Raw genomic sequence first — 26,702 nt, 5'->3', positions numbered from 1 at the left:
AAAGAAGAATCCTTGCTGTACTAGAGCTGGTCAGGAAAAAATATATGAAAAATTGCTCTAACAGCGGGGCTCAAACATTTACTAAACTTTTGCAGATGAACCATCCTCTCCGGAATAGGTCGTTGTGTTTGAGAAAGCTTTTTTTACTAAGGGACAATTGGAGTGAAAATGAGAGTTTATTTTGTCATAACTGTTATTGGCATAGACGCGGAGTCTCAGACACCATTTCTCAGCGGGGCATTTGGCGGTTTATTTACACCACATTTTATGACATGAACCTCAAGTGCTCTAGCCAAAAGAGCTAATAATATTGTCATTTTTTGTTCATAAGTCTGCCATGAGAGTGCTATGATGATATCAACATAACAGTCTATTGAATCCAAGTTATTAGCAACGATCCTGGCTGCACCTTTTCGCAGTCTAAGAAGAGTCCCTTTATTTGTCATTGAGCAATTATCCCATACAAAACTGGTACAGTTGGGATTTGGCTGAATGGTTGTTATATAATAATAAGAAGACGCTCGTTTCTGACATGTCTGTAGAGTCGACCATTGGAATAGACCTTTTAAGCAACTTACAGACATTCCTAAATGAGATTCAATGGTCAGGATTTTATCAACTTCGATCCCCAAATACCTTACTCTATCCATGAGCATAAATCCCGGGGTTGGGAGGTATACCCCCCCCTTTTGACCGAGGGACGGGCTATGAAAGCACCCCTTCCCACTTTTGTGTGATAAATAATAAAATAATGGCGAATTGTGAACAATTTTTGGACTTCTTAACAACCAAAATGTAATCAATAGTACTAAAAAAGGAGAATGATTTGAAAAGAGCCATTAAGGTATACCACAAAAATGTTTCCGTTAAAATCAAGGATTGCGCGTAACTTAACCCTTGACATCCAGCTTAAAACGGAGAGATCGCGAATTAACTGACCTCTTTCGATGACTAAAAAATGCGCTGACTTCACTTGGTAACAAGTAGTTACTAATTACTAACATCGTGACTACCTGCGAAACGCTGCGAGCCCTATTAATAATTGATCTGTCGTTAGTCCGTATGCTGCAGGTAGGCTGTCCATCTGGCCGTATTTAATATTAAAATGTTTGTTGGTTGGTTGTCTTTTTACCAATACCCAAACCTAATGTGTACTATAGATTTATTGGCTTGAGTGTCGTTTGCATATTTAATGCAGAATTTGAACCCCAAAATCTCGAAGCATGGACATGAACACACACGGCATGTACTGTATGGCGTATGTGGATCTTCTGTCTAGTATCAAACAATCCATTCCCAACTGTGCCAAACCCAACCTTTAGGAATGGATTTGATGAGGTGAGTTTGGATAGAGACTGAAGGAAGGGGGTGTGGCTTGGCTGGGTGTAATTTTGCAGGACTGTTGGAGTTTTGGTGGAATGGAATAGGAATGAGGGAGGTGTAGGTTGCAGATTTTGGTGGGCTTGGTAGGAAGTTGGGGACAGGTTGGAGATTAGATGGCGTTGGATAGGGATGAATAGACGGATAAGTTAGGAATGGTGTCATAGGATGTGGATTAGGTGGCAATAATACGATTAATTAGGGATTTTTTGGGTGGATGGCAATATTTGGGTAATGCAAGTTTTATTATTATCGTGCATTTTTGTAGGTTTTTTTATTTGTACTTGTATGTTCTACATTTACCTCGAACTCAACCAAACATTTGAATATTTGATACATGTCATATAGCCTCCATTTGTGGACAGATCACCCACTAGGTCAACATACATGTAGGCCTATGCGTAGTAAATGACTGAAAAATACAAAGTTTTATATGTTTAAATGAATTAATGTACATTAATGTCAAACTGCTTTTCACGCTCCTTCGCTGCGCTGCGCTGCGCTGATCCGCGTGAAAAGCAGTTTGATTCTAATGCCCAACGCAACATGAATAATTTTTCGAGATGTATTTTTTTTGCGTTGGGGAGATGTTAATTATATATAACGGGTTTGCCCTTACCCAACGTATATTAATAAGCATTGTATACTCAGTGATTGTCCGAGAGCTTGCGAAAAAACCTCACCAGCTTACTCGGGTGGGACTCGAACCCATGACCTCCTGCTTACTAGTGCAAATGTCTTAACCACTCGACCACCGAGCTTGCCGGGGTCGGCTGGCCGGTCCGAGTCAAATGAAGCAGCGGGTACCGCGAACTATTTTTCAAGATTTTTTTTTTTTTTTCGCGTTGGGGAGATGTTAATCATATATAACGGGTTTGCCTTTACCCAACGTATATTAATAAGCACTGTATACTCAGTACTAATTTGTCCGAGAGCTTGCGAAAAAATTCATCAAGTCAATCATATCATGAGTACAAACAGAATATTTTTTCGTTGAGTAAGATATTTAAGATCTGAATCAAGCAACTTTAATTTGATAACTTATAATTGGTAAGTTAGAATGCTGACATAATTCTATAGCTTAAAGTAATATTCTTACATTAGGATTTCCTTTCCTTTTTTTCCCCTGACTTTTTGGGCTTCGCCTGGCTTCTTGGTCCGCTAGACCCTTCGGGCATCGCCCGGCTGTCTCTCTTTTCTTTCTTGTCTATTCATTGCTTAGCAGCTTTCCCACACTCAATCTCTTGTCAACAATGAGTTTGACCTATCTGTTCTTAGACATACTTGTTTTCCACCTGCCGTGGATCATGATAACTTTTTCTGTTACTCCTTTATGTGCAAGGTGTGTTGCACCTCCTGATCTTAGGCTATTGAGACCATACGAACTAGTGTTAGTTTCACCTACATCATTTAACGCTTGGAGAAAACTTGGAGAAAAGACAAAGGGGTAAATATGAATTTATCTTCGCCTATCTTAATATTACAGTTTGATATTTGAGTAAAATGCTAGTAGCAGAATAAAGGTCATCGATATAGGACTAGTAGGCCGAGGTTCCATTTCTAAATATGTCTGTTTTAGAACGTGGGATATTTGGATGCCTCTGTTTTTTGGCAGTAGGCTGATGTGACTAGGTTTCATTTGGGCCGTTTCGTCGTGTCTGAACTTTAAGACAAAGGCGAGAGATACATAACAAGCGGTTCTTAATTGTAAAAGACTACTTCCAGGACGACTAAACTTCTCTTAAGTCGCTTTTACTTGGCTTTGCGTGATCGGCTCATTTTGGGTGGGGAATTTGTGGAGCTGTCGCCGTCCGCCAAGAGTTACATTATGAACAATGGGAGTCTACTGGATTAGGAATGTGGCCATTTAGTGGCTGCTGCAGTAGTGATTATGGAGCTGTCTGAGAACAATTTTGCTATTGCATGTGAAAGGAATCCTGCTATCTGGTTACTGGTTGTTGGCAATCGAGCAATACATGAATGGTGATTATAGATACAAGTAGCTAATGATTGTTTTTTTCCAGATTTAGCACATAAGGCATCATAGAAATCTTCTCCTTGAAGATGAAACATGGGAATTCTGTCCAGTAACTTTGCGTGAGAATGATCTGTGGATAACGAATTTAAAATTAAGGAACATTAGCTTTAAGTGAAGTTTAAGCGTAGGGCGCACAATGGGATGGTGAATTTTTGAGAGCCAAGAAGTGAATTTTGTTCTGACCAAGAACCAGGGAATTACCCTCTATGATGATTGTGTCTACAATCCAAGGCAAAAAACAGGACCATAACATTGGCCAGAAGACAGAGGGTGACCACCATGGAATCACAAGGGTGCCTGTTGCCTTACATTTGTACATGTGATGAAGAACACTTGGTGCTAGAACTACGAGAGGGACTAATAAGCAGTTTTCGCCTGACCAATTTTGGGTCCAAATGTTCCAGGGTTTCAGAATCTGGAAAAGAACCGCTTTTCCTTGGCTTTACAAAAGCAACCAAAGCTGTCAACAGTGTCGGGAACCCACCTTTGGGTTAGAATTTGAAATAATTCATCTGATATAGACCAGTCATCAGCATCGACAAGTCTGCTCACGAAGTCTGCTTGTTCATTCTCAGGCCAAGGAACCGGTCAACCTCTAGTTTTGTATTTTTTTTAAAACAGAGTTGAAATATTTCTACAGCGATTAAGCGCAGTTCTGCTTCACGCTTCCATTTTCGACTGTTTTGGCGGCAGCTTGCCAATGGTTGTCTGTGAAAAGTTGAACTTTTGAATTGGATAAGATAGCGAGAAAAGATTCTATTACGAATTTTATTGTACTTAGTTCTCTCCATGTAGAGCTCTCTTGGGCTTCATGCTCATCCCAGTGTTTGTGAGCAGTGTAAGTTTTGTTGCATATGATGGCCCCAGGACCCGCATTAGCTCGCGTCGCGGCATACCGTGTTATTGAATTTAGAAGTAGCAAAAATATGGCGTGTGCTTGCAGCAGAAGCATGATTTTTCCAGAATTGTATTTGGGAACGGCAAAGTGGATCAGGCAATATTACATCATCCTCATCACTGGATTCAGCTTTATCTGGCAATGTCTCGTTATTAATCTAGTTAGAATTAGGTTTCCGCAAACAGAACTGAGGGAAATGATCTGGCCAACAACAAAATGGAAACTGCTAATGTTGGTGTAATCTAATAGAGGTTAAGAATTTCACCCATCTTCCTGGTCATTGTTTTGTTCCATAGGGATACACATGAGTAGACATTTTGGGCATATCCCTCGTAACAAAAGCACTGACCAGAAAGATGACTGCCATGCATAACCATTATAGGGACAGCAGTTTGTTGATTGAACTAAGTAGTTTACTATTCTTCTTGGACAACTTGGAGAGTCCCCAATGAACTATTCTAGATCATACGTAACCACTGAAAGGATGTCTGGAGATCAAAAAAAGTTTTGTCTGCATTGAAGACTAAACCTTTTTTGTGCACATATTCGTTTAACCTCTGCAAGTCGAGATATAATCTCTTTTTACCAGATGCTTGAGTAGCCACAGATAGGTGGCTGCTGACGTAAGAAGGCCCTTGATCTTCAACAATTCTACCTGAAACAAGCAGATCTAGGATGGAAATCTTAACAAATTTGCTGTCGCGTAGGGCTGACATATCGGTGTTTTTTTAGGTAAGGGTCGAGAATCCTGTTCAAGGCTTAAAGTCAGCTAGCCTAGTGTGACTGTGCCTAAGTCCGAGTGGTGCCTGTGTTGTTGAGGGGCTCGGGAGGTTGAGGGCTAGGGGCTAATCGGTGGTGCGGTATAGTTCCTGATAGAAGCTTGCGGTCGATGCGTACAAGGGTGCACTGAACTAATTGAAGCCCCATTGAAGACAATGTAAAATCGACCACGTTTGCAGCCCCGGTGCGGGCGACCGAAGTCCCTCAGGCCTCTCAAACAAAAAACAAAGTGTTCTGGGGTCATTCAGCTCTCAATTGATTTTCAATTTTTAGTAGGTTAACCAATGAAATTTTTAATTATCCACCCAAAACAAACTCACCTTCCAAAAAGTGAACGTTCCCAAGTCTGTCAGCGGCCATTTTTCAAATGACATCCCTCCACCTTTTCAGGCTCTTGGGACAATTTTTCAGTGGCATTTTTCTATGCTTCGCCCTGGGATGGGAGCCCTTGAATCTAGGGAGTTCATTCTGGGCCATTCTTTTACAATCCCACAAATTCTTGAGCCACACAATCTCCTCTTTTCCAAATAAACTGTAGGGGTACTTTTTGAGCGCCTCGGCCTGCCCAAGAATTTCCCTTGAATTGGGCAGTGCACCCACAAGGGCGGATTGCTATCTCGTGACGTGAGTTGGGTGTAGCGCAGCCCTGACAATAAGCCCCGTAGACTTGCTAAAGTCCCTGATTCGGCACTGGATGCCCACAATTAATTGTGGTGTTCGCTGCTTTGGGCGAAGTCCGGTCACGTATAATTACACAGTCTCCCTATCAATAGCATCCTCTGCTGGTGTATTGGTTGAGTGTGTTGAAGAATAAACCAGCCGCTTATTAATTGTTGTATGTAAGTCAGGTGTCCAGGCGAAGTATATTTCAAGTCAGGTGTGTCCGGGTTACGTCATTAAATTTCGACCAATCAGATTAGCCATCATCTCGACGAAGACCAACTTTCTTGGGGGACGGTATACTTCGGTCCCAACGGACTCGTCCCCAGACGCTCAGGGGTGCACCACTACAAATAAATTCCCATAGACAGCAGTGATAAATCCCCATACTTCACAAATATTTTAAAAATACTCACAACTCTCACAGGTGTTCAGGCTGCACAGAAAAATGATGTTCCACATGTCCTCTTTCATTTTCCTTTCAATTTTCGGAGGGTTGACCAATGAATTTTTGAGAAATTTTCACCAGAAGCAGACCACCCCTAAAATGCAGAAAATGTCCCTGTCCAGAAAAGAAGCCATTTTGAAAAACCCTCCCTCAGCAAAATGGCTCAAATAGTGCCACTTTTAAACCCGATTGCATCCAAATTGCTCAGAATTGAAAGCCCTGAGTCCGGCCCAGAGGTCCAGTCTCATATTTCTTGAATTCCTCAGTTCCATGTCTCTCAGGACCCTCTAATATAGAATATTTTGAGTGTATAACTTTTATTAATGAGCTCGGCGGACATATTTCTGGCCTAATTACCAGGGTGCACCCTTCAGGGACTCTCCGGCGTGCCGTCCGACGCGCGCGCCGCACCTCGAGGAGGAGGGCGCCCTCGCCTTCGTCGGAGGGCTAGGGGCGCGGCGCCACAGTACCAATGCGTAAGACTCAGCAATGTGCGATAGGCGTGAACTGATGGGCGTTGTTCATTGAGAAATTTGACGCATAATTAAGTCATTAAAAGGAATTTATTTGAATGAGGAGTCATGGGGTTTAAAGTGGCGCGAAAGAGGAGGCCCTCTGTTGTTCAAACAATTCAAACTATATTTTCATTTCTTATGTTTTCATTGTTTTACCTCGACTTTCTGAGGGAGCCAATCAACAGCTTCGTTTGAGCGTTATATTGAATTATTCCTACAAGTTCTTGACGTCTCTCAACCGAGAATCGGAAACAAAAATGGCATCCCAATCTGGAAGTCCGACGATTTTCCCCCAAAATGCCGTCTTTGGGTGGTTGTAACATGTCTTTAAGATGGATAGATTATTAGATCGCCAGTAGATTATTTTTAAGATATTTCCATATTCAGCATTTCGTTTATCATGTACCCTATAAATTTCTAGGTTTGGGGAAAAATAGATCAAATTCGCAGTGCTAAAGTTAGCAGGGATATCATATATCATTTGGGGGGTTGCCTTTTGGCCATAGTGATTAGGTTCACTTTCTTAGCTGCTGTCATCTTATCTTAAATTGTGTATTTTTATTTGGTCCAGTGTGATGATGACGAATAAAATAGAAATAGACCGTACCGTGGTGCGACATGACAAAATTGAAAATGGCTCAATTTCCTTGGTTATGTGCACTCATGGCAGCTTTTTGGCCGCTGCCACGGGCTATACAGAATGAAATTTTCATGCTCCTTCGCTACTCTCATCCGCATGAAAAACAGTTTCATTCTATTGAGACAACCTCAATAAATCAAAGAACAAACACAATCAATTTTGATCTCAGAATTTATTAAAGCATGGGAGTGTGGACATGTTTCAAGCGCCCTCTGAAAATAAGACAAAGAAAAGAAATGGACAGTTACCTGGAGAAAGACTACGATCAGCGCCAACCTTGCTGCATGAATCATCTTGTGGTTGATCAGAGAACGATCGTTTTTTACTTTTTCGACTTCTGAGTTCCTTCAAGGCAGCCTCCTCTGCGATTTGAACCTTCTTTTGGTCGTTGGCGTTCTGGTTCTTTTTCCCTCCTTTCTCCAACTACTGAATCGTCAACCAATCGGCTTTTCCTTTCCGCTACCAGCTCTTCAGCTTCCTGTATATAGTCAATTGCCTTTTGTACATCGGCCTTTTGAAATTAGGCGAGCTTGATTCTATCTAAAACAATTTCTATTTGCCCACAGAAAGCAAATTGAGCAACATTGCCCGGTCTGGAGAGCTCCTGCGCTTCAAGCTTGTTTTTGAGTTCTTTCAATGCCGAATCGTCTTTGGAATGATTTGCAGCGGAATCGATCGATTCAAACTTTGTATCAAAATAGTCTAGAAATTTTCGAAACAAAACCTCAGCGTTCATTGTGCCTGTTTGAGGTTCGTCTGACAACGACGTTGCTTACTTAACGTGCACACAGGAGAGCTAGAAAGTGTGGTCGATACTCGACGTGAAGCGTATGTCTGAAAGTGAAAAGCCCGCCAATGTGCACGCCTTGTAAGCACAATGGAAATAGTTTCATTGAATCAAGCACAAGGGTGTGAAATGAGCTGACACCCCGGCATTCCATCCAAAGGCCGGTCAAACAAACAAAACTAAATTCACTGAGTACTTAGCTATGAGCATCTGTAAAAACACCATCATGATGTTGGCGAACATGTATGAATACGTAGTTTGTGAACACAAAGCATCTTGAAAGTTATTTGCGTAACTTCCACCGATCATAAGTCACGTTATGTGAATAATGCACATATTACCTTTATTACCATATCTGTTGCTGCCCTAGACCTTATAAATATTCAAGACCTTCCTATGACAACGATACGTGATGTGATAGCGCCCTCAACGTGTACATGTACCTGTGTGTCAGTGTACAGTACAGTACGTTTGATGGTTTGTGTCGTGGAAAAAGTTCTTGGCCCCAAGACTACTCGGTACAGGGAATTTACGCACAGTTGAAGAATTCCAGCCATAAACCTTCTATGAAGCCATTTTATTGAAAAAAAAATCCTCTATTTACTTATTCTGACCAATAGGGATTCAAAACAGTGTGGTTGTAACATTTGAAAAGAAGAGATAGGGGTCATTCCATTTCGGACCAACACACTTTTTACCTTAGGTCTTCAGATTTTGATAAAAATTGCTGTGCTTGTAGACATCAATGAAAAATAAATACTTGCCATTGTTAGTGGAATCCGCCCTTCCATGTTTTATTCCAATTTAGTTTAGTGAATCAAGAGTCGAAATGACCTTTGACATTGGTCAGTGACCTTTGACCCCATTTTAAAAATGAAGAATCAGTTTGAAAATTTTGTAAACCAAGTGTTTCTGAAAGTGTATATCCTGCTGTAGAAGAAAATTAAAAAAAAAATTATGACCAACTGTAGAAATATTGTCACAACATTTTTGATTGAAAACACCCCAGAAAGATTTAAGTGGATTCTTCTAGAGCAGGAACCACACTTTACAAAACACGTATTGACCCGAGTGAACGTTTTGGGAGTACATATAAACAAATACAGGCAATGTATGTGCGTTGCGCATAATGCGCACTGAACACGCTGCCATCAAGAATATATCAAATCAGTGCTCTGAAATATGTGATTGCTGAGCTTTCGGTAACTGAATACCTTCTTCAGGGCAACCAGATTCAGTTCCGAATGAACGCGGAAAAATCCACGTTCATTCCCCCTGGATGTAGCGTTCCAAGTGCGAAAATGACGCCCTGCTCCAGTTTCTTACGCTGTACATCAGTCAGCTTTCCGCAGGATGAAGACGCTTACGTCACCGAGGGTATGGGGCCGTGCGCAAAAGTGCTGCGCAACAATGAGACCAGGTGTTTGTTGGCGCACACTGCGCAAGTGTTCCGCGGAGCGGTCACCAAGGCGACGCTTGGTCTCTCTGATGTACAGTTTACCACAGCGACGACATGTAATGCAACCTCTGAAACCTGCCGGGGCCAAGTAACGTGATCATGTCCCCCTCGTACTCACATACCACCCTCGAAACATCCTAGTGCGTAATATTCTTCTCAGACATTTCTGCGCACTGGGAAATGATGTGGCCGCAGCTTCCATTTTCGCCAACCCCCGATTTGCGCGTTTAGGCGCGATCGTTCTGTCGGGGAGATGGTTGTACGTTCCCGGTTGGATTCCGTCTCGCCGTCAAAAGCAGGCAGCAATTCCCCATGTCAGTGCCCCAGATGTTACACCTGCCCCTACATAGTTAACAGCCCGTCGGTCGTCGGCCCCCGCGGTAGCTACAGCATACGCGGGGATCATACATGCATTACCAGTAATGTGGTTTATTGCATATTACATGTCGTCGCTGTGGTAAACTGTACATCGGAAAGACCAAGCGCCGCCTTAGTGACCGATTTGCAGAACACTTGCACAGTGTGCGCCAACAAACACCTGGTCTCAACTGTTGCGCAGCTCTTCTGCGCGCCGCCACATACCCTTGGTGACGCATCCTGTGGAAAGCTGACTGATGTACAGCGTAAGGAACTGGAGCAGCGCGTCATTTCCGAACTTGGAACGCTGCATCCAGGGAGAATGAACGTGGATTTTTCCGCGTTCATTCGGAACTGAATCTGGTTGCCCTGAAGAAGGTACTCAGTTACCGAAAGCTCGGCAATCACATATTTCAGAGCACTGATTTGATATTATATTCTCGTCGATATTCTGATCACGGTGCTACGCAGCCCTTCCATATTACGCTGCCATCCAGCATCGTTTCGCCTATTGTTTGCCCATCTGGTTCGTAAGTGACTTAGTATCAAAGGTGGACGCGCCACGATTTGCAGGCTCCCATCGGACGATCGCTGAAGTTCCGCGTTAACTTCCCGTTTCATGGTTCCATGTAAACGGCGATCGATGCATGTAACTCTATATGCAGTGCATATGCATTGGGCGTGGTTTAAACTGAAGTGACGTCACACTTACGAAGAGGATACTTTTCAAAATAGTGTGACGTCATTTTGAACCAGAAAGTACAGTGTAAACAAATGGATTACGTGCACGTTAGTTCACGCGATGGTTCTTGCGCTAATGCTTTTAACACATAACACGCTTTTAACACGCTTTTAATTGTGTGCGTGACGTACTCACTTCGAAACGCGCATGATTGGTGGTCTGGGGTGCATTTTCATCAAATTGTTGTATTTCTGCGCATAAGCTCGTTAATATTTTGTGATCCCACGGGGTTTTTACAATAAGACATGCCATAATCAGGAGGGATCATAGAAATATTTCTACAAATCCCGAATTTGGGACTGATAGTCTCCAGATCGGGGTATTTCTTTCACAAATAGCCCCAGATTGCAGGCCTATTTTGGATAAAGGCGGGCTACATTCAGAGCTGAGCGCATAGTTTGAGTTCACCACATGAGAGTAACATTCATAATGCCTTTGAAATGGAAACTGTGCCGGGAACCTATATTGCAGAGATTATAAATCATATGAATATCAATAAGGCTAGTGGAGACGACGATATCAGTTGTCACATACTTAAAGTTGCTATGCCTGCAATTCTCGAGTCACTAACTAAACTGGTGAACCGGTCTTTACAATGCGGTTCGGTACCTCAGATTATGAAGAGTGCAAAGGTCATCCCGGTATACAAAACCGGTGATAAAGCTGACGTAGGCAATTACCGACCAATTTCTATCCTTCCAATTATCAGCAAAATTTTGGAAAAATCTGTCTACGATCAACTATATGCTTATATTACTGACAATGAGCTTTTGCACACTAATCAATCCGGCTTTCGACCGTTACACTCAACAATAACCATTCTAGCTAAATTGGTCAACCAGTGCAGCTGTAATATTGAAAATGGCCAACTTAACGGAGTGGCTTTTATTGATCTTAGGAAGGCATTTGATACAATCGATCATAACATTCTTCTTTTTAAATTGAAAAGTCTTGGTTGCAAAAGTCGTACACTGAATTGGTTTTCTAGCTATTTGTCAAACCGGACTCAAAGAGTGTGTTTTAAAAAGGTCTTCTCAGATCGATTAAAGGTTGTCAGCGGTGTGCCACAGGGCTCAATTCTAGGTCCGCTATTATTCTCTCTATATGTGAATTCCATGCCGTCTGTAGTGACTGATGGTACAGTGGACATGTTTGCCGATGACACCACTGTTACTGTCTGTGGAAAAACTGCAAATGAGGTTGCTGATAAATTATGTATTGCAATAGACCAAATAAGCAGATGGCTGGAGACCAATAGACTGGTACTTAACTTTAATAAAACAAATTTCATGATCATAGGGGCAAAAGCTAGGCTGAAGAATACGAGTGAAGTAGCAGTGGCTGTTAATCAGAGTGTAATTAAACGTGTCAAGAGTACGAAATGCCTTGGAGTAATAATCGATGAAGAGTTAAAATGGACTGATCATGTAAATTATGTTATCAATATGGTGCAGAAGAAACTTGCTATTTTGAGACGTGCTAAACCATACGTTACATCTGCTGTGCTAAAAACAATGTATAACGCTTTCATTTTACCCCACTTCGACTATTGTTCACAAATATGGTCGGATAAGTATCAAATGCACAATGATAAATTAATCAAATTACAAAAGTATGCCGCCCGTCTAATCTTGTCTCAGGGTTTTGATATTCCATTTCGTGAACTTTTTAAGGAACTAGGATGGCTGCCACTACACGATCGTTTTTACTATCTAAAGGCTGTTTTTATGTACAAGTGTACCCATGATTTAGCACCGACGTACTTAGCCAGCAACGTAATAAAGGCATCAGACGTACATCAGTACGGTACAAGAGGAGCCAATAACTTAATTATTCCAAAATATAAAACGGAGTGCTACAAAAAAAGTCCAATCATTAATTGTACCCAGATATGGAACACACTGAGTACTGAAATTCGTTCGGCGCCATCGCTTTCATATTTTAAAACACTTTTGAAAACAAATCTTTTAGCTTCTGAGATTTAATTTTTTATCTCTTGACGTCATTCTAGTTCCCACACTCACGCATTCTAATTTTATAATTTTATCGGTATCATGTTGTACTGTTTTCTGTCCAACCACGAAGTTGTTTTATCACATATTATTTTTACTAGTTTGGTATATCTTTTTTGGATTCTTCTCTAGATATATTTTAACATATACAGTTAGATTATTTACTGTTACGTGTTTTGTGTCCTTGCTTGTGTTGCCATTCTATAATTGGGTATATTTTATGTATGTTTTATGTTTTTTATTTATTTTATCTTATTAGATTCGTTTTGTAATTTTAATTATTTTATTAACTTTGTTATAAGCTTTAACTTTAGTTTTGATTATCTATTTTAATTCCCCAGGGCCCCATGGAAGACCACAGAAATGTGAATGGGTATCCCTGGTAAAATAAAGATAATAATAATAATAATAGTTTGACTACTATTTGGAGGGTTTCTTCGGGAAAAGGCGAATAAAAAATTTTTTGTGGCTAACCCCCATAAAATTGAAACGAAAAGTGATCTTCTTGAATTTCCAGTCAAAATACGGTGGCCAACCTCTTCACGAGAGTCAACGGGCGGCGCCATTTCGGTGCGATTTTGCACTGTTTTCTATGGGCGCGTATTTGGTGTAGTGAAACCCTATGCGTTTATATGTCTGTGTACCAAACACATCCTCTTTTGTTCCGGCTCGCAGCGGATACAGACTTTATAATGGAGATCAATGTAAACAAGGCACAAAACGGTCACTTATCACGCGCGTGGCACGCTGGGTTTATGCCACTGTGTGAGTGCACCCGATTGGCATAAAGTTTTATTCATAACAACTCGTGTTTAATAAAAAATGTAATTGTTCATACACGGACCCGTTGTCTGTCATGCATACTATTCCCCGTTTGATGTATATTCTGTCTAGGTTTACGATCCCTTTTTTAGCAAAAAGTTCATTAATGAGATCAAAAATCTTCTGTGTAAACCAAAAGGCGACTTTGTTTTCGATTGTGATTATTCTCAGACACGCAAAAACAGTCTCCGACAGTAGGAAAGGGGGTCTTAATCCGGCACAACAAACAAAAATGACGCAATACTGACGATAAGGGTGATAAAAGCTGAAATTTAAGTTGTAAGGGAATTAGGAGAGGGATTAGGATGATATAGGCGTGGATAAAAGGATGAAGAGGGATTAGGGGCTTGTAGGGGAGATAAAGGGTTGTGTAACAAGCTAAAGTGTGTGGGCGAGGGGAGATAAGTGTGTGTATTCGCCGTGAACATTTGGCGCTGTGATTGGTGGAAAAGAGGAGAAGCTAAGGTGACATCTTGGCACGCTAATTGGTCAAAAGGAGAGAAAAAGATGGGTGATGTTGCCATGAAACCCTGGCGAACTGAATAGGCCTAAGATGTTGTATATTTTCTGGATACCAACTGGACGAACGTAGATCAGATAAAGTTATGTGATCTGTGTGGATTGGAGTATTCCATGCTGTCCAAATGTAATTTAGGGACCAAATCACGAAAGCTTTCAAAACATACATAAGTCATGTGTATCGGAAATGTAGGATATGATCCCGTGAGTGACAAAGTTCAAGGGGATTAATATTTATTATCCAATATTTACTTTACCGACGGAAATATTCCAACGCCGGCGCAGCCCAGCCCGGTTGACAGCGAAGTTCAGGGAACAAGCGCAAAACAGTGAGCACAGTGCTTCGCACGCCCCCATCGTTGAGAATTGGTCTTTTTTTCACGCGAGAATTTTGTTGGGCGAGAATTTTGTTTTGTGAGTTACACTTTTGTTTAGCGAGTTACATTTTGTTTGCCACTTGGAAGTTTGTTTTTGAGTTTTTTACTTCATTTAAAACAACAATAACGATTTGTGTTTACATTTTTGTTGTAGGTGTCTCTTTTGTTTTAATAACAGTTTTTCCTCTCTTAGTTTTTCTACTTTAAGTTTTTTATTTATCTTTTAATTTTGAATATCTATATTTTCTGACTGATTCTTATTTTTTCTGTTTTATTTCTTAATTGTTTTCTATTTTAGTTATTTTATCTGTTTTTATTTCATTTATTTATTAATTTTATTTAATTACGTTTTTTATTGTTTCATTTTAATTGTTTTATCTATTTTTGTTCATTGTTCATAATTTTATTTGTTCTTTCTTTTTTATTTACTGCCACATACACAGACAGGGAAGACAGGGACACTGACTTTTGAGTTTTAACTTGTTTCCTTCAGGCCAGAGCAGTTTTATTGGCAGATCGGACAATAATGAGAGTTTGTTCCAAGTCGTTGCGGCCCCTGCGGAACAGTAGCACAAATTTGAAATTATGATGTTTCATAGCAATACATGTTCCTGGTCGTTAACCCCGCCCCGGAACTGTTTCAAGTTCCCTGTCGTTATGCCCCCCCCCCGGAACAACAGCACCAGTCAAAATTATATCATGTTCCCGGTCGTTATGTCCCCCCGGGAACAACAGCACCAGTCAAAATTATATCATGTTCCCGGTCGTTATGCCCCCCCCGGAACACTTTCATAAATTATAATCCATGCTATTTATAATCAATTCAAGTTCCCGGTCGTTGAGCCCCCGCGAAACAGTGCCACACAAAAACTGCAATTACATGTTGCTACCTCCTCAATATCTCATGCCATACGTGTCTGGAAAAGAAACGAATATCAAGTGTATCCAAATTGAAACTAAATTAACAATTCTTTGATAATTATGTTCGTAACTAATCTTTGAGAACTCTTGAGTCAGAATTTGTGTGTTGACTGTCACATTTACTGTTTCCTATCCACATCTTTATCGAGACTTGAATTAAAACAACAACTTGAGTCAACAAATATCAGGCAGCACCACAAGTAATTTGTTTCAACCTTTAATCAAATTCATGATGACGTTCACATATAATGTAAAATGGGTCCAATGACCATAAAAACGTTTTACAACCTCGATATTCTCCAACAAAATAAAAATATTTTTATGTCAATTTTAAGGCCCACACGTATATTGGGGTGCGGGGTTTAAAATTAATCTAAACTCTGAACTCCAAATAAAAAAATAAATCAAATCAGACAGGTTTGACAGTAAAACTGAGTTTACCTGCGTCCTGTAAAGACAAGTGTTCAATCAGGGGTCAGTGACTGGTGCATATAATTACAGCATTTGCTTGTTACATTTAGGCAGTTTCAGCGAACTCATGCAGAATATGACGACGTTTAGCATCTTCGCATTTATTTCTTTAAAATGATCGTAGGCGAAACGAACTTTCCAAATGTACAATCGGCATCAGTCGCAGGGTATTCGCAAGTAAGTCTTCTCTCTCATCATACCTTGATGGGACAGTTAAATTAAAGCGCATGCTTTTTGGAGGTCAGCAAGGAGCAAACCAAATTACATTTTGAAGTAAGGAATGACTGAGCATGGTTCCTATGATGCACTGGTTAGTTATCAATATGTGTTCGGATTTCAGCTAAAGATTAACATTTTTTGTTCTTTCTAGCATTAAGTATTAGGTACAAAAACCTAGCCGATTAAGTTTAGATTTAAACGTTATGTGAATTTGAAATTAAGAGTGAAATCTTCTGGATTTCATTTAAAGAGAAAAACTACTACTTACTGATGATGTTTGATTACCATACAGCAGCCAGATATTAATTACAAAATTATAAACTGAAAAAAAATTATTAAGAGTAACCAACATTGTACAGAAAGAGATGTGACCTCCTACAGAACATTTTAATGCCAGACTTTTCCTTCCAGTCGAGCGTTATGAATTTTAGGACCCTGAAGCCATACTGTTTTACTTTTAGGATTGCGGATGTGTTTGAAATTAGGAAATGACGGTGGAGGAATGAAAAAACTAAAAACAAACTGCACTGCAGAATCAAGCTCATTCACTAGCCTAATTAGGTTGTAAACCGTGAAGTGGTTTCCGGTAGAAACTTCACTTCAGTGCTTTTTATTGGGGGTGATACTGCAAACAGAAAATGTCATTATTACTATGTTTTTCCGGCACTGTCACAGAAATAAGAACGAGTTCGGTCGCACAAAAATACATTTTGGCTAGAATTTAATTATTTTTCCATTTCGCCAAACAAAGGTCGACAGATTTGAATCCCCCCAAAAAATTCTGGTCCAGGTCCACCAACTAATTTGATTATTGCAAGCTTTGTAGTCTAGACCACCACAAAACTAGACAGAAGACCAGACACAATACCATCACACAAGACTAGTCACAAGTAACAGGATGTTGCACTTCATTTGAATAGCTTGTGACTCGAATTCAGAATGGGGTCTTGTGTTGGTCTTGTGAAGGTCTTAAGTGGTCTCGACTACAACACTGACTATTGCATAAAATGCATATACACTTACACCTCACTGCTTCTTTTATATCTATTAAATCATTTGTTGGCTGATAACGCCATTTGAACAGCAGGTTTATTAAGTTTTGTAAAGCATATAACTTAGGAGTAGATATTTGTTCGAAGCGTAGCAAGAACGATGACTGAGATTACGTATACTCGTTACAAGACATAGACCACCGACAGCAGTTATATACACGTAACAGCATTTTTCTATATATTTATCAATTAAGCAATATGAATGTTGTAATCTAAACCGATACTTATAGTATTCACACATTTACAGACTCTGTCGTTTGATTGAGAGTCAAGTCTGAACAACTTTCAACTAGCAAAGCAAGGTAAGAAAGCCATTATGACATTGTGCTTACAGACAACGTCTCAGGTCTGCATCCACCTCAACGTGCCTATCTGGTGTCAACAAGAATGCTCCAAAATAGCTTGTCTGCGCGACGTTATCCTGGTATTCAAGAGGAACTAGTTGGCCCGGAAAGGGGCGTACACCGAGCCTGTCATTCGCTGCAAGGTAAAATACGCCTCCAGCGTAGCCTGTGTCTTCAAGAGCAGTCTGGCCATTATCTACAGTTCTGTACACAAGCGGGAAATATTTGCGTCAACTTCCAAATGCCTTTACAAAATATTTCACAGTCTTCGTACATGATTTGTGTTTGCGAATTAAAAATTAATGTCAATGGTTAACGGTTAATTCAATGATATCTTCAGCTCTGGATATCGGGATAAGTGATGACGTATCAGCTGGCTTGTCTAATCTAACGACTGCTTTCGCTATTGATTACTCAGACATTTACCTATATCCCTCTGTATTGAAGATGGAGAATTTAGAACTATTAGGGGTAACCATAAGAGCCACATAACAAAATGAAAACAACTGCATCCCCCAAAAATTACACTTAAATTAACTGATGAACTAGAATGACTTGGTGATATTTATTTTACCATTCAATAAAAAATATATATAATGTAAACTAGTTTGTTTTCTAACGAAGCCACGTCTTTTTACGTACCTTTGTGGGGCTTTAGCTCGAAGAATAGTAAACTCAACGCCATCACCACAATCAGGCAAAACAACCACTTCATGACCATTCGAGAGATCATTCACTTTGTAACAAATCTGACTGTACACAAAGTAGTATCCTGGCATGGTTACCTAGTTCCGAAGTATTACGAAAAAAAAAACATGGAATAAATAAAGGTCCTGTCGACAACGCAGCTTGCATTGTTGTATCAATCTGCTACATGGTGCACAAATGCCAAATAAGATTTGAACCAGAGAATGACAGAAAAGATAACTGGAAGGTTTGCGGTACATGTCTTTAGAACTTCGAAATACAAGCTCCACACCACTTGTTCAGGGGCTTGTGCTCCTTGTTAATTGGTCTTGGTAAAGATTCATGGGTGCATATCACATTTAGAACAGGTTCAGGCCTCCCCAAAAGCACACCAGTGTTATTTACACGACAAAAATGACTAAATATTTAAACAATGGAAATTCAAAGACATACCTCGAAGAATTTGTTGTGAACAAATCCGAGAGTTTCATGAGAATATTTGGAAAATGCAGGGTCCATGCTGGTGTGAAATGTGAACCAGTTTCCTGTAACAAGAATTTTTTACAAAAGAAAAACTTTGAGCTAGTTTCAAAATAGTGTTTGTTATCTGATTTCCATGCACCATATCTCTAAAGTGCGCACTGTAGTACAGTTGTTGGACTTCCTTTATTGAAATATGCCTGTGGTATTTTAGTCCGAATTTAATTTGTAGATGTACAGTTTGTGAATATATTAAATCAAGTTAAGGTTTTGAGTATGAAAATATGCAAATCTGACTGTAGTAATTATTCAAACTTGAAATCTTTTGCCATTTTAGCAAAAGGATGAAAGTATAGAAAGTAGGTTACCTCCCACGGGCTGCTGTATGCCTGTGACGTGAAAAGATGGAAATCCTTCGTTTCCAGGATAACCCTGCAGGAAGCAAACGTTTTCGCGATTTAAACCATTTTAGACCATAAATTGAGGTTAAGTGCCTTGCGGAGGAGGCTACAGGTGCGGGCAGGGCTTTGTTCAATATTCAAGAGAAAATAGCTCTATGTGTATAAATTGTTAATTTAAGTGTGAATTCACAAGAAGATTCGTGTTTTTATAAAAATGACCCCCCATTTCGATGCCTATAATTTATTCCACTTATTTGAGGTGGAATTTTGACAAAAAGGTGTAAAGGCTAACATTTTGGCGATAAGTAAAAGCAAACCTGGGGGATGATCCATGCAAGTATAACTAACTCCCTTTCATCAGTATGAAGTGATTCAATCAGTTTAGGTTTCAGGTTTGGGTGCCTAATGGGATTTGTTTTTCTGAAACGATATTCTGGATATTTAATTGCCCCAAGGAAAGTCCTATTCACGCTATGTTGCGTCTTTCAATTCTTAAAAAAATAACAATGTCCTTAGGCAGGCATATTTCCCCATGAAAGCACATAGTTAATGGCAATGAAACTTACGTAGTCGTAGCTTGAGTCCATACCTGCCAAACAAGCAAACCAGAAAAAAAATGAATTTTTTTCACAGGTATGTATTTTGGACATGAGCAGCAACACTCCTTCTGTCTGGCAACTCAAATAGAAATACCTTTATCCATCTAAAAGAAGATACACCCAACTCATGCATTGTGTAGGCAACTCATACATTGTCTAGGCATCTGAAGTTTGGCTGACCACCTTTTACAATGAATCAACGGTTTAAAAATCACTTATTTTATTTCACTTAAAGTTCACTTCATGCAAAATCAGTGAAGGTTCCAACTTTCATATTTTTGTCTATTGAGGTGTGGGACATCCCCAGGCTTATAAAAGTATAATTTATGTAGACCTACCGATAGAGTCTCCATGGCTGATTTGGCGTCTGACTCGAGGCCCTTCGCTGTCGCTGGACATCGTCTGCTCGATACAAAAATGCAAATAAGATAAACTTAATGACAGAGATTAAAAAAAATTGACACTATGAAGCATTTTTGGGGTATTTTCAGAGAATTCTATTATCAAACTGCGGTCAGCTTTCACATCGTCACTTGGTTTAGTTAAAAATGCGTACATTACGTTTTGAATATAAGAGAATGTACTTTGTTGGTGAATGGACGATGATGTGGCCTGAGCAGAAGACCAGAGGCATTCATAATTAGACCATAAATTTCACACTCATTATTTTATGTATATCAAGAAATATAATATAGACTTCCTCTCATTAATGATTTTGAGTCAGAAGTCAAAACAACTTTTTTTAGATGAATTTTTCGAACGATTTTGTTCAGCAATACTTTTTTTCAGACAATCCCATAGCTATGTGTTGAACGTTGGTGTGTGCCTCTCGCCGACTAGTCGTATACAATCTCATTATAACGGAATGTGCAAATCAAACAGGCGCATGTGCGCTACTACCACTGGTTGGCAAGCGCGGCCAACAACACTGTTGGCAGTGTAGGAGGGAGCTCTTTGAAGGTCAATCAAAACCGTATTACAGCCTTTTTCCGATACTGCAGCACACTTCTCTCGAAAATAAATGAAGTTTTCAGTGTCCTCAGGTCGAGAAATTAACAATTCTATCTTGTCTTTAAGTTTTGCACTCATGTCAGACTATAAGCCTGAGTATAGAAACAGCGCATTTGAGCTCATAGTTGCGCGCACATAGAGTTTTGTATTGTTTAGACATAAATTTAAGCAACTTTGCCGACCATTGGTAGCAATGCGCATGCGCCTGCCTTATTTGTATATTTCATAGGAAAGGTTCATTTGCGTGATGGGTGACGCAGAACGTGATGAGCCAGTGTAGAACGAATTAACCTCGTTCTAATGGGTACGATCTTGCCGCGCCATGTTGTTTTTCACCATGCCTTGCGCGATCTAACCCCTGGTATTGCATAATTTTCACATCCCACTAGTATACCTGGGGTATTTTAATTAGCCTTTAGTCAGTTTGTTTAACCGCGATACAGATTTACGCGTGCGCGTGACGTGCAAGAGAATACGTGGGCGCGAGCGTATTAAGGATGCATTCCACCATATCGTTGTATATCTGCACACGAACGAACAGAGTTTTTATAATAAGACATGCCATAATCAGGAGGAATCATAGAAATATTTCTATAAATCCCGAATTTTGCACGCATAGTTTCCAGTTCGGGGTATTTAACAAAAAGCCCCAAATTGCGGGCCTATTTTGGATAGAGGCGGACGGCTACATTCAAAGCTGAGCGCATACTTTTACTGCTATTTTGGGAGTACCTTTAGGTAAAGGCGAATAACAAAATCGTGGCTTACCCCTTTAAACCAAAAAGTGATCTTCTGGCCATAAGCTTGATCTTCCAGTGAAAAAAAACGGGGGCCAACCTCTTCCGTGAGTCAACAGGCGGCGCTATTTTGATCTTGTATTACGCTTTTTTCAATAGGCGCATATTTGGTGTAGTGCAACCCCAAAGCTTGAAATACGCACGCGATTGACTTTACGTTTATGTATATTCATCCTAAACAGCCATTTGGCGTCATTTTCATATTCTACACGACCAAGGTCTAGAGAAGAAACGTGCAGGCAGCCCATGGAGTCGAGGTTGAAAACGAATAGATCCGCCTCGTTGTCTTCTGACCAATCACAGAAGTTCGACATGGGTGCACGCGCGAGCAATCTTAGACTTCACTAAGTTGGGATCTTCTGTGACGTTGTCTGCGTTTATGCATGCTAGACCTTTTCCCGTCCCGTTTGTAGTCTCCAGACGTCTTACAGACGTCCTCCGAACGTAGGGACCGGTAGCGGATAATGAATCCGGCAGAATACAGCTGGGTGTATGTAAATGAGGAAAGGAAGCCAGCTGAATGCACAAATCAAATTAAGCAGGCGCTGGTGGCATATTTCGTTTTCTCTTCTAATTCCTTACAAACAAATAACTATATTCAACACAATAACCACTGATTTGAAATAAATTGCAGTAGAATGATACATTTTATGATAAAATGAATTACCACACTGTGATCAACAGAGACTAAGCAAGGATGGGTACCTGTGTTTTACTTGCCTCCCTGCTTAAACGCATTTCATGTTATAGCATTACTACGGGTCCTTATATAATCTGCTCTGAGCGGAACAAAAGAGGGCGTGTTTTTACGACACTCACATTGATCTCCAACCAGACGGAAAAAACACATAGACAGTTTGGACATCATATTTACTGACAAAACCTATTGCATGTCCTGATGGAATTCTCTAAGTTTTTCACACTGAACAAATAACGATTGAACCGACCCAAAGTGAAAATATTGCTAAAGCGAGTCCGTAGACAGTAGGTGAAAAAAAAGTGACAAACAAACACACACAAAAACAGGCTAACATTATCGCTTTCGAGTGGGTTAGTTAATACGGAAACGGTCAGTTATTTCCGAAAATGATATTCTTGCATTTTCTGCTTATTTTCGGCTTGTTTTCGGGAGGGAGGCCGAGGGCTTAGCCATCTAATTCTATGGGAATAGAAAACATGTTAGCGATGATCGAAACTCATTTTGATTGAAATTATTAACATAGAATAATAATGTATAATAAATAATGTAATGAAAGATCACTGAGACCATCAAGGTGGATAGTCCGTGGGTTTCTAAAAATAAATAGTCGTATCAAGGAGAATTGGGTAGGTGAAAAAAATGAAATTTGTTTTCCCAAACCGAATTCACAATGTTTTTCATAGGCCGTTTTTCAATACTCGACTTTGTTTTCGTTTGAGGCTTCTTCTTCAATATCAATTGATAGCCCTGAAGAGTTCAAACTAGATTAAAGGCATCTTATTTGATATTTCTGTGTCGCTATCGAACTTACTATTGAGAAAGCAACCTCAAAGGCAGGTGGTTAAAAAAAGCTGAAATGGAAACGAAGTTGAGTACCGTATTGGAAAACAGCCATTTAGATTGTGCCCAGAACATCATTCTTGACTTAAATTTTGGAAATTTGATAGGAAGTTTCAGAGTCGCTCCAAGAAATTTGCAAATTTACACCAAATTTGAAAAAAGGTGCGACTAAGGGTCACTTTACATATTTTTTTAATATCACCAAGACCTCACATCAGATTTCGAAAAAAAAATCGACTCAGGAATAATTTTAAGCTAGTTAAACTTGATAAAAATGGTGTGTTGTCCTTTAACAATGAATAATTTCAGAATACCTTGAAATATCCCAGAACCAGAAGAGGGAGAAAGTCAAACGCAACATAAACCAACAGCATCTACTCTGAGTGCCCCCATACTTCATCAAAAATTGCCAAGATGTCACAAAACGTTCCTCAACTTGATGGATTGACCCCATACACTATCATTTTTCCGGTTCGTTTCTGTACTTTGTGATTTACATTTAAAGTGTAACGATGACCATTAGTCACTTGCTAACTTGACAAGGTCCTAACCCCCCACCAAAAAAATAAAGTAGATTAAGGGGGTTGACCGACTTTCTGCAGGAAATCATGAGTAGCATGCGTATTTTCTTCAAACTTAAGTTGAACTTTCATCGAATTTGAAATAAGCTGAAACAATAATGTGATAACTACATGTAACAAAACGTTCTTGTGCCCATTTATACGAGCAATTATGATATAAGTAGATTGGAAAATAGATTTCACTTAAAATAAATGCAAACGAACGTAAACACTTTATGCCAATATGAAATTGCCTTTAGAAAGAACTTATGAAAAACTTTGCTGCATCTAAAGCACTCCGAATTCGATAGCACCAATATAAAATAGATGGCAAAATTTGAACTGCAGGATGATCAAAATTTAATTGTGGTTGGTTACAAATAACAAGGAATGAACAAAATAAATAAATTTATACATGCAATAAAAATAAATGCAGTGATTTTAAAGCTAACCCTGTAGATTCCTTTAGTGAGAGAAAAACTGCATGAATTTGAAAATTAGTCAAGGAAAATGAACGATTATGCTAAATTGGCTTCAAAAGTGTGTGTTTATTCCGAACCAGATTGTTAACTGCAAGAAACACGTTTACTCCACAGAGACCTTTGGGCTACGCTCGTCATTGGCCAAGTTCCCATAGACTGTTACTCGTTCGAAACAAATGTATTAGGGGTACTCACGTGATTCCCTTTGAAGTTAGACGAATCACCCCCTGGCTTACTGGACTGCCGGAGATTGAGCTGAATAAGTTCATTTTGAAGATGTAGCACTTGTACAACAAGCCAAATGACAGCTGTAAACAAGACTACGTGTAGGACCAGTTGAATGATGTGCCATGCTCTTCGGTGTTTGGTTGATGCGGTATACGAAATGGCATCTTCAGCCTCAGCCGTCTTCTCAAGGACTGGTTTTACGAGGCACGCTTCGATATTGCTGTTGCTGTAGGATAATGCCATGTTGAGTCGGTATAACGTGATCGCTGAGAGAGGGTTCTTGAATGAAATGCTTCCAGACGTTCATGCACAGTTTATATAGGTTTTACACTGAATTTTATTAATTGCAACCAAGGAATAAAAATAGATGTTCGAAAACAAGGAAATCTCGCTGCTGTGTGTTATCGTTTCCTTCGGATGAGGCAATTTTCATTTAGCAACGGAAAGCAGGTAGGTGTCGAACGTAAGATAAAAACGGGGAAGCACCGATATGGAGTCGCACCGGTAGTTAAGCAATCGATACTACGAGTGAAGCTAGCCCGAACAACGTCGACCAACCCTGGTCACAACACCAACGCTATGCTCCCAGGATTACATTTGAGAAGCCATTTGCTGTGAATGGCCCCGCACGATGAGTAAATACCAAACCAACAATGTACATGTACATGTATCAGGGCAACTGAGAAATTCTGGGTACCGATGCAGTGAAGTACATGTACATTGTGTGCAATAAGTTGAAATACGTGTACATACTGTAGCATAGCGGCTTCCAGAAATTAGACGGGATATTCATATTGGCTTACTTTACTCGGAATACTGAATTCAGTACGGGCGTGGGCGAAATAGTTAAGGAAGATCTCCTTATAACACAGGCGTATGTTCATGTGAAGTCACAGAAGTGTGATATTTAATTATAGTGGATCAAAACACATTTTTACAAGGCGTGGATAATGGATTCGTGGTGGAACTAAAGATAAATTAGCCCTGGAGGTAAATTGACATGGAACGGCAACTAGGAAACACTAATTCTGGCATTTCCACTTCCAATACGTAGGCCTTCCAAATACCGTATTGAGATAAAACTTTTAAAACTCATATCTATTAAATAAAACCGAGATTTGGATGTCTAGTAATATAGGATATTTATAACCACACTTTCACCTCTTACGCTTTCATGGCCTCATCACGGAAGTGGTGCAGCTGGACGGTTTGCAGGATACTGTGTTGCGGTCTTTCGGTTTCTAATATGGATTACGATGAGACCGATTTAATTAATAATGAGAACATAAATAGCCAAAGCAGGGTGCTTTTAATTTTTCGAGAAGAGATAACCCCTCCTTCCTCTGTGCTGCTGCTGATAATGTCGTGATGCTTGTAAAGTGGGGCTGGAATAATAAACGAAATGTTGAAGTTCCTAAAGATAAACTAGTATTGCCCAAGGCCAAAAAGGAGAAAGCAGAGACCCTAAAGGGGAGGGCCTTCAGTCGGCATGCCTTACAACCCTACCCTCTTGACACCACCTCCCCCCCCCCCCTTTTTGGAAAGCTAGATCCACCCCTGTGGTGAAAATGGACAAGAATTACAAGTCTTAAACTGTTTGGTCAGCTATTAATGGTGGCTCGTCAAGTGTCACCTTTAAAAGAATAAGTGACTCCTTTCCATGCCTTCCTAATAAACATCTATACGGTGATTGCTAAGAAACTAATATCGCATTTGCAATGGCAAATACTTTCACAAGGGAGCAGTATAATAGTGTTGGCAAATGTTTGATTTTCTTGTGATAATTGGTGATGATAATTATGATGACAAATTGGGAGTATTCAAAGAAGTCATTTCGCGAGCTTATTTCGTTTTTCCTCTAGATTTTTATGCGCTTTTAAACAGCCTGATTACAATTAGTGAGCTTACTAATCGCTTTCAGAAAATTAGACTGTACACGTTTAACTAAAGCAGCAAGTGGTCAGTCTGTGCACTAATTCCAGACAGTGAGTGGTTTAAAGCCTGGATGAAAATCTGAGTCCTTAGAGCGATGCTGCTATTTGTAAATCAATTATTGGTGATTTGATTTTCCACTATAATTACTCGTTTGAGCAATACATTCCTTGTCAAAAAAATGAAAAACAGAAGAAAAGAAAAATAAGATGAAGCAAAACTAAAACAAAGCCCCCGTGTGTGTGAGACTTTGACCAAGGAAACATGGTGAAGCAATAGTGTCTGTACACTACAAGGAAGTGAATGTGCGTTATGGATTCAACGGATTAGGTAATCATGGTGACAGAGCAACTGTCATTTTACTGCTATTAGGCAAGTTGAAAAATGCAAAAACTCGGAGTGGAAGTTCTTCGTGATCTTCCTCAAAGGAACAAAAAAATATTAAGTTACTTTTCGATAAACACCTTTTTTGTGTACGCCTTGTAGATTTGTATAAAGGTCGACATGATACATTAAGGTTGCATTCACGACCTCACATTCTGAT

The 26,702-nt window shown here is 39.8% G+C and overlaps 1 protein-coding gene and 1 pseudogene across 1 annotated transcript; both read right to left on the bottom strand.

Annotated features, from left to right (window-relative positions):
- Positions 1-3,775: 3,775 nt before the first annotated feature.
- Positions 3,776-13,282, bottom strand: LOC147796789 (uncharacterized; annotated as a pseudogene).
- Positions 13,283-15,556: 2,274 nt separating this feature from the next.
- Positions 15,557-25,357, bottom strand: LOC110985310 (uncharacterized). The gene is made up of 7 exons (XM_022246248.2): positions 24,194-25,357; positions 19,947-20,010; positions 19,576-19,598; positions 18,977-19,040; positions 18,582-18,673; positions 18,084-18,226; positions 15,557-17,645 (listed from the first exon to the last, which is right to left on the bottom strand). Exons 1-7 carry the CDS (start codon positions 24,467-24,469, stop codon positions 17,426-17,428), a joined length of 882 nt encoding a protein of 293 aa, XP_022101940.1. The 5' UTR covers positions 24,470-25,357; the 3' UTR covers positions 15,557-17,425.
- Between the last annotated feature and the right edge of the window lie 1,345 nt (positions 25,358-26,702).

This window comes from Acanthaster planci, linkage group LG14 (genome assembly GCF_054643075.1).
Source record: "Acanthaster planci isolate LZ-2023a linkage group LG14, COTS_SCS, whole genome shotgun sequence".
NCBI lineage: Eukaryota > Metazoa > Echinodermata > Asteroidea > Valvatida > Acanthasteridae > Acanthaster > Acanthaster planci.
Note: the sequence above shows the minus strand (reverse complement) of the source record. Positions and strands in the feature narration are given on the sequence as shown.

What these genes read in the sequence shown, in the direction of transcription:
- LOC110985310 (XM_022246248.2), bottom strand. Translation starts at nt 24,469, where the DNA reads ATGGCATTATCCTACAGCAACAGCAATATCGAAGCGTGCCTCGTAAAA. An exon ending in CTAACTTCAAAGGGAATCAC is followed by an intron (nt 20,011 to 24,193) that starts GTGAGTACCCCT and finishes TGTATCGAGCAG; the next exon opens with ACGATGTCCAGCGACAGCGA. An exon ending in CGAGCTAAAGCCCCACAAAG is followed by an intron (nt 17,646 to 18,083) that starts GTACGTAAAAAG and finishes GCTTGTGTACAG; the next exon opens with AACTGTAGATAATGGCCAGA.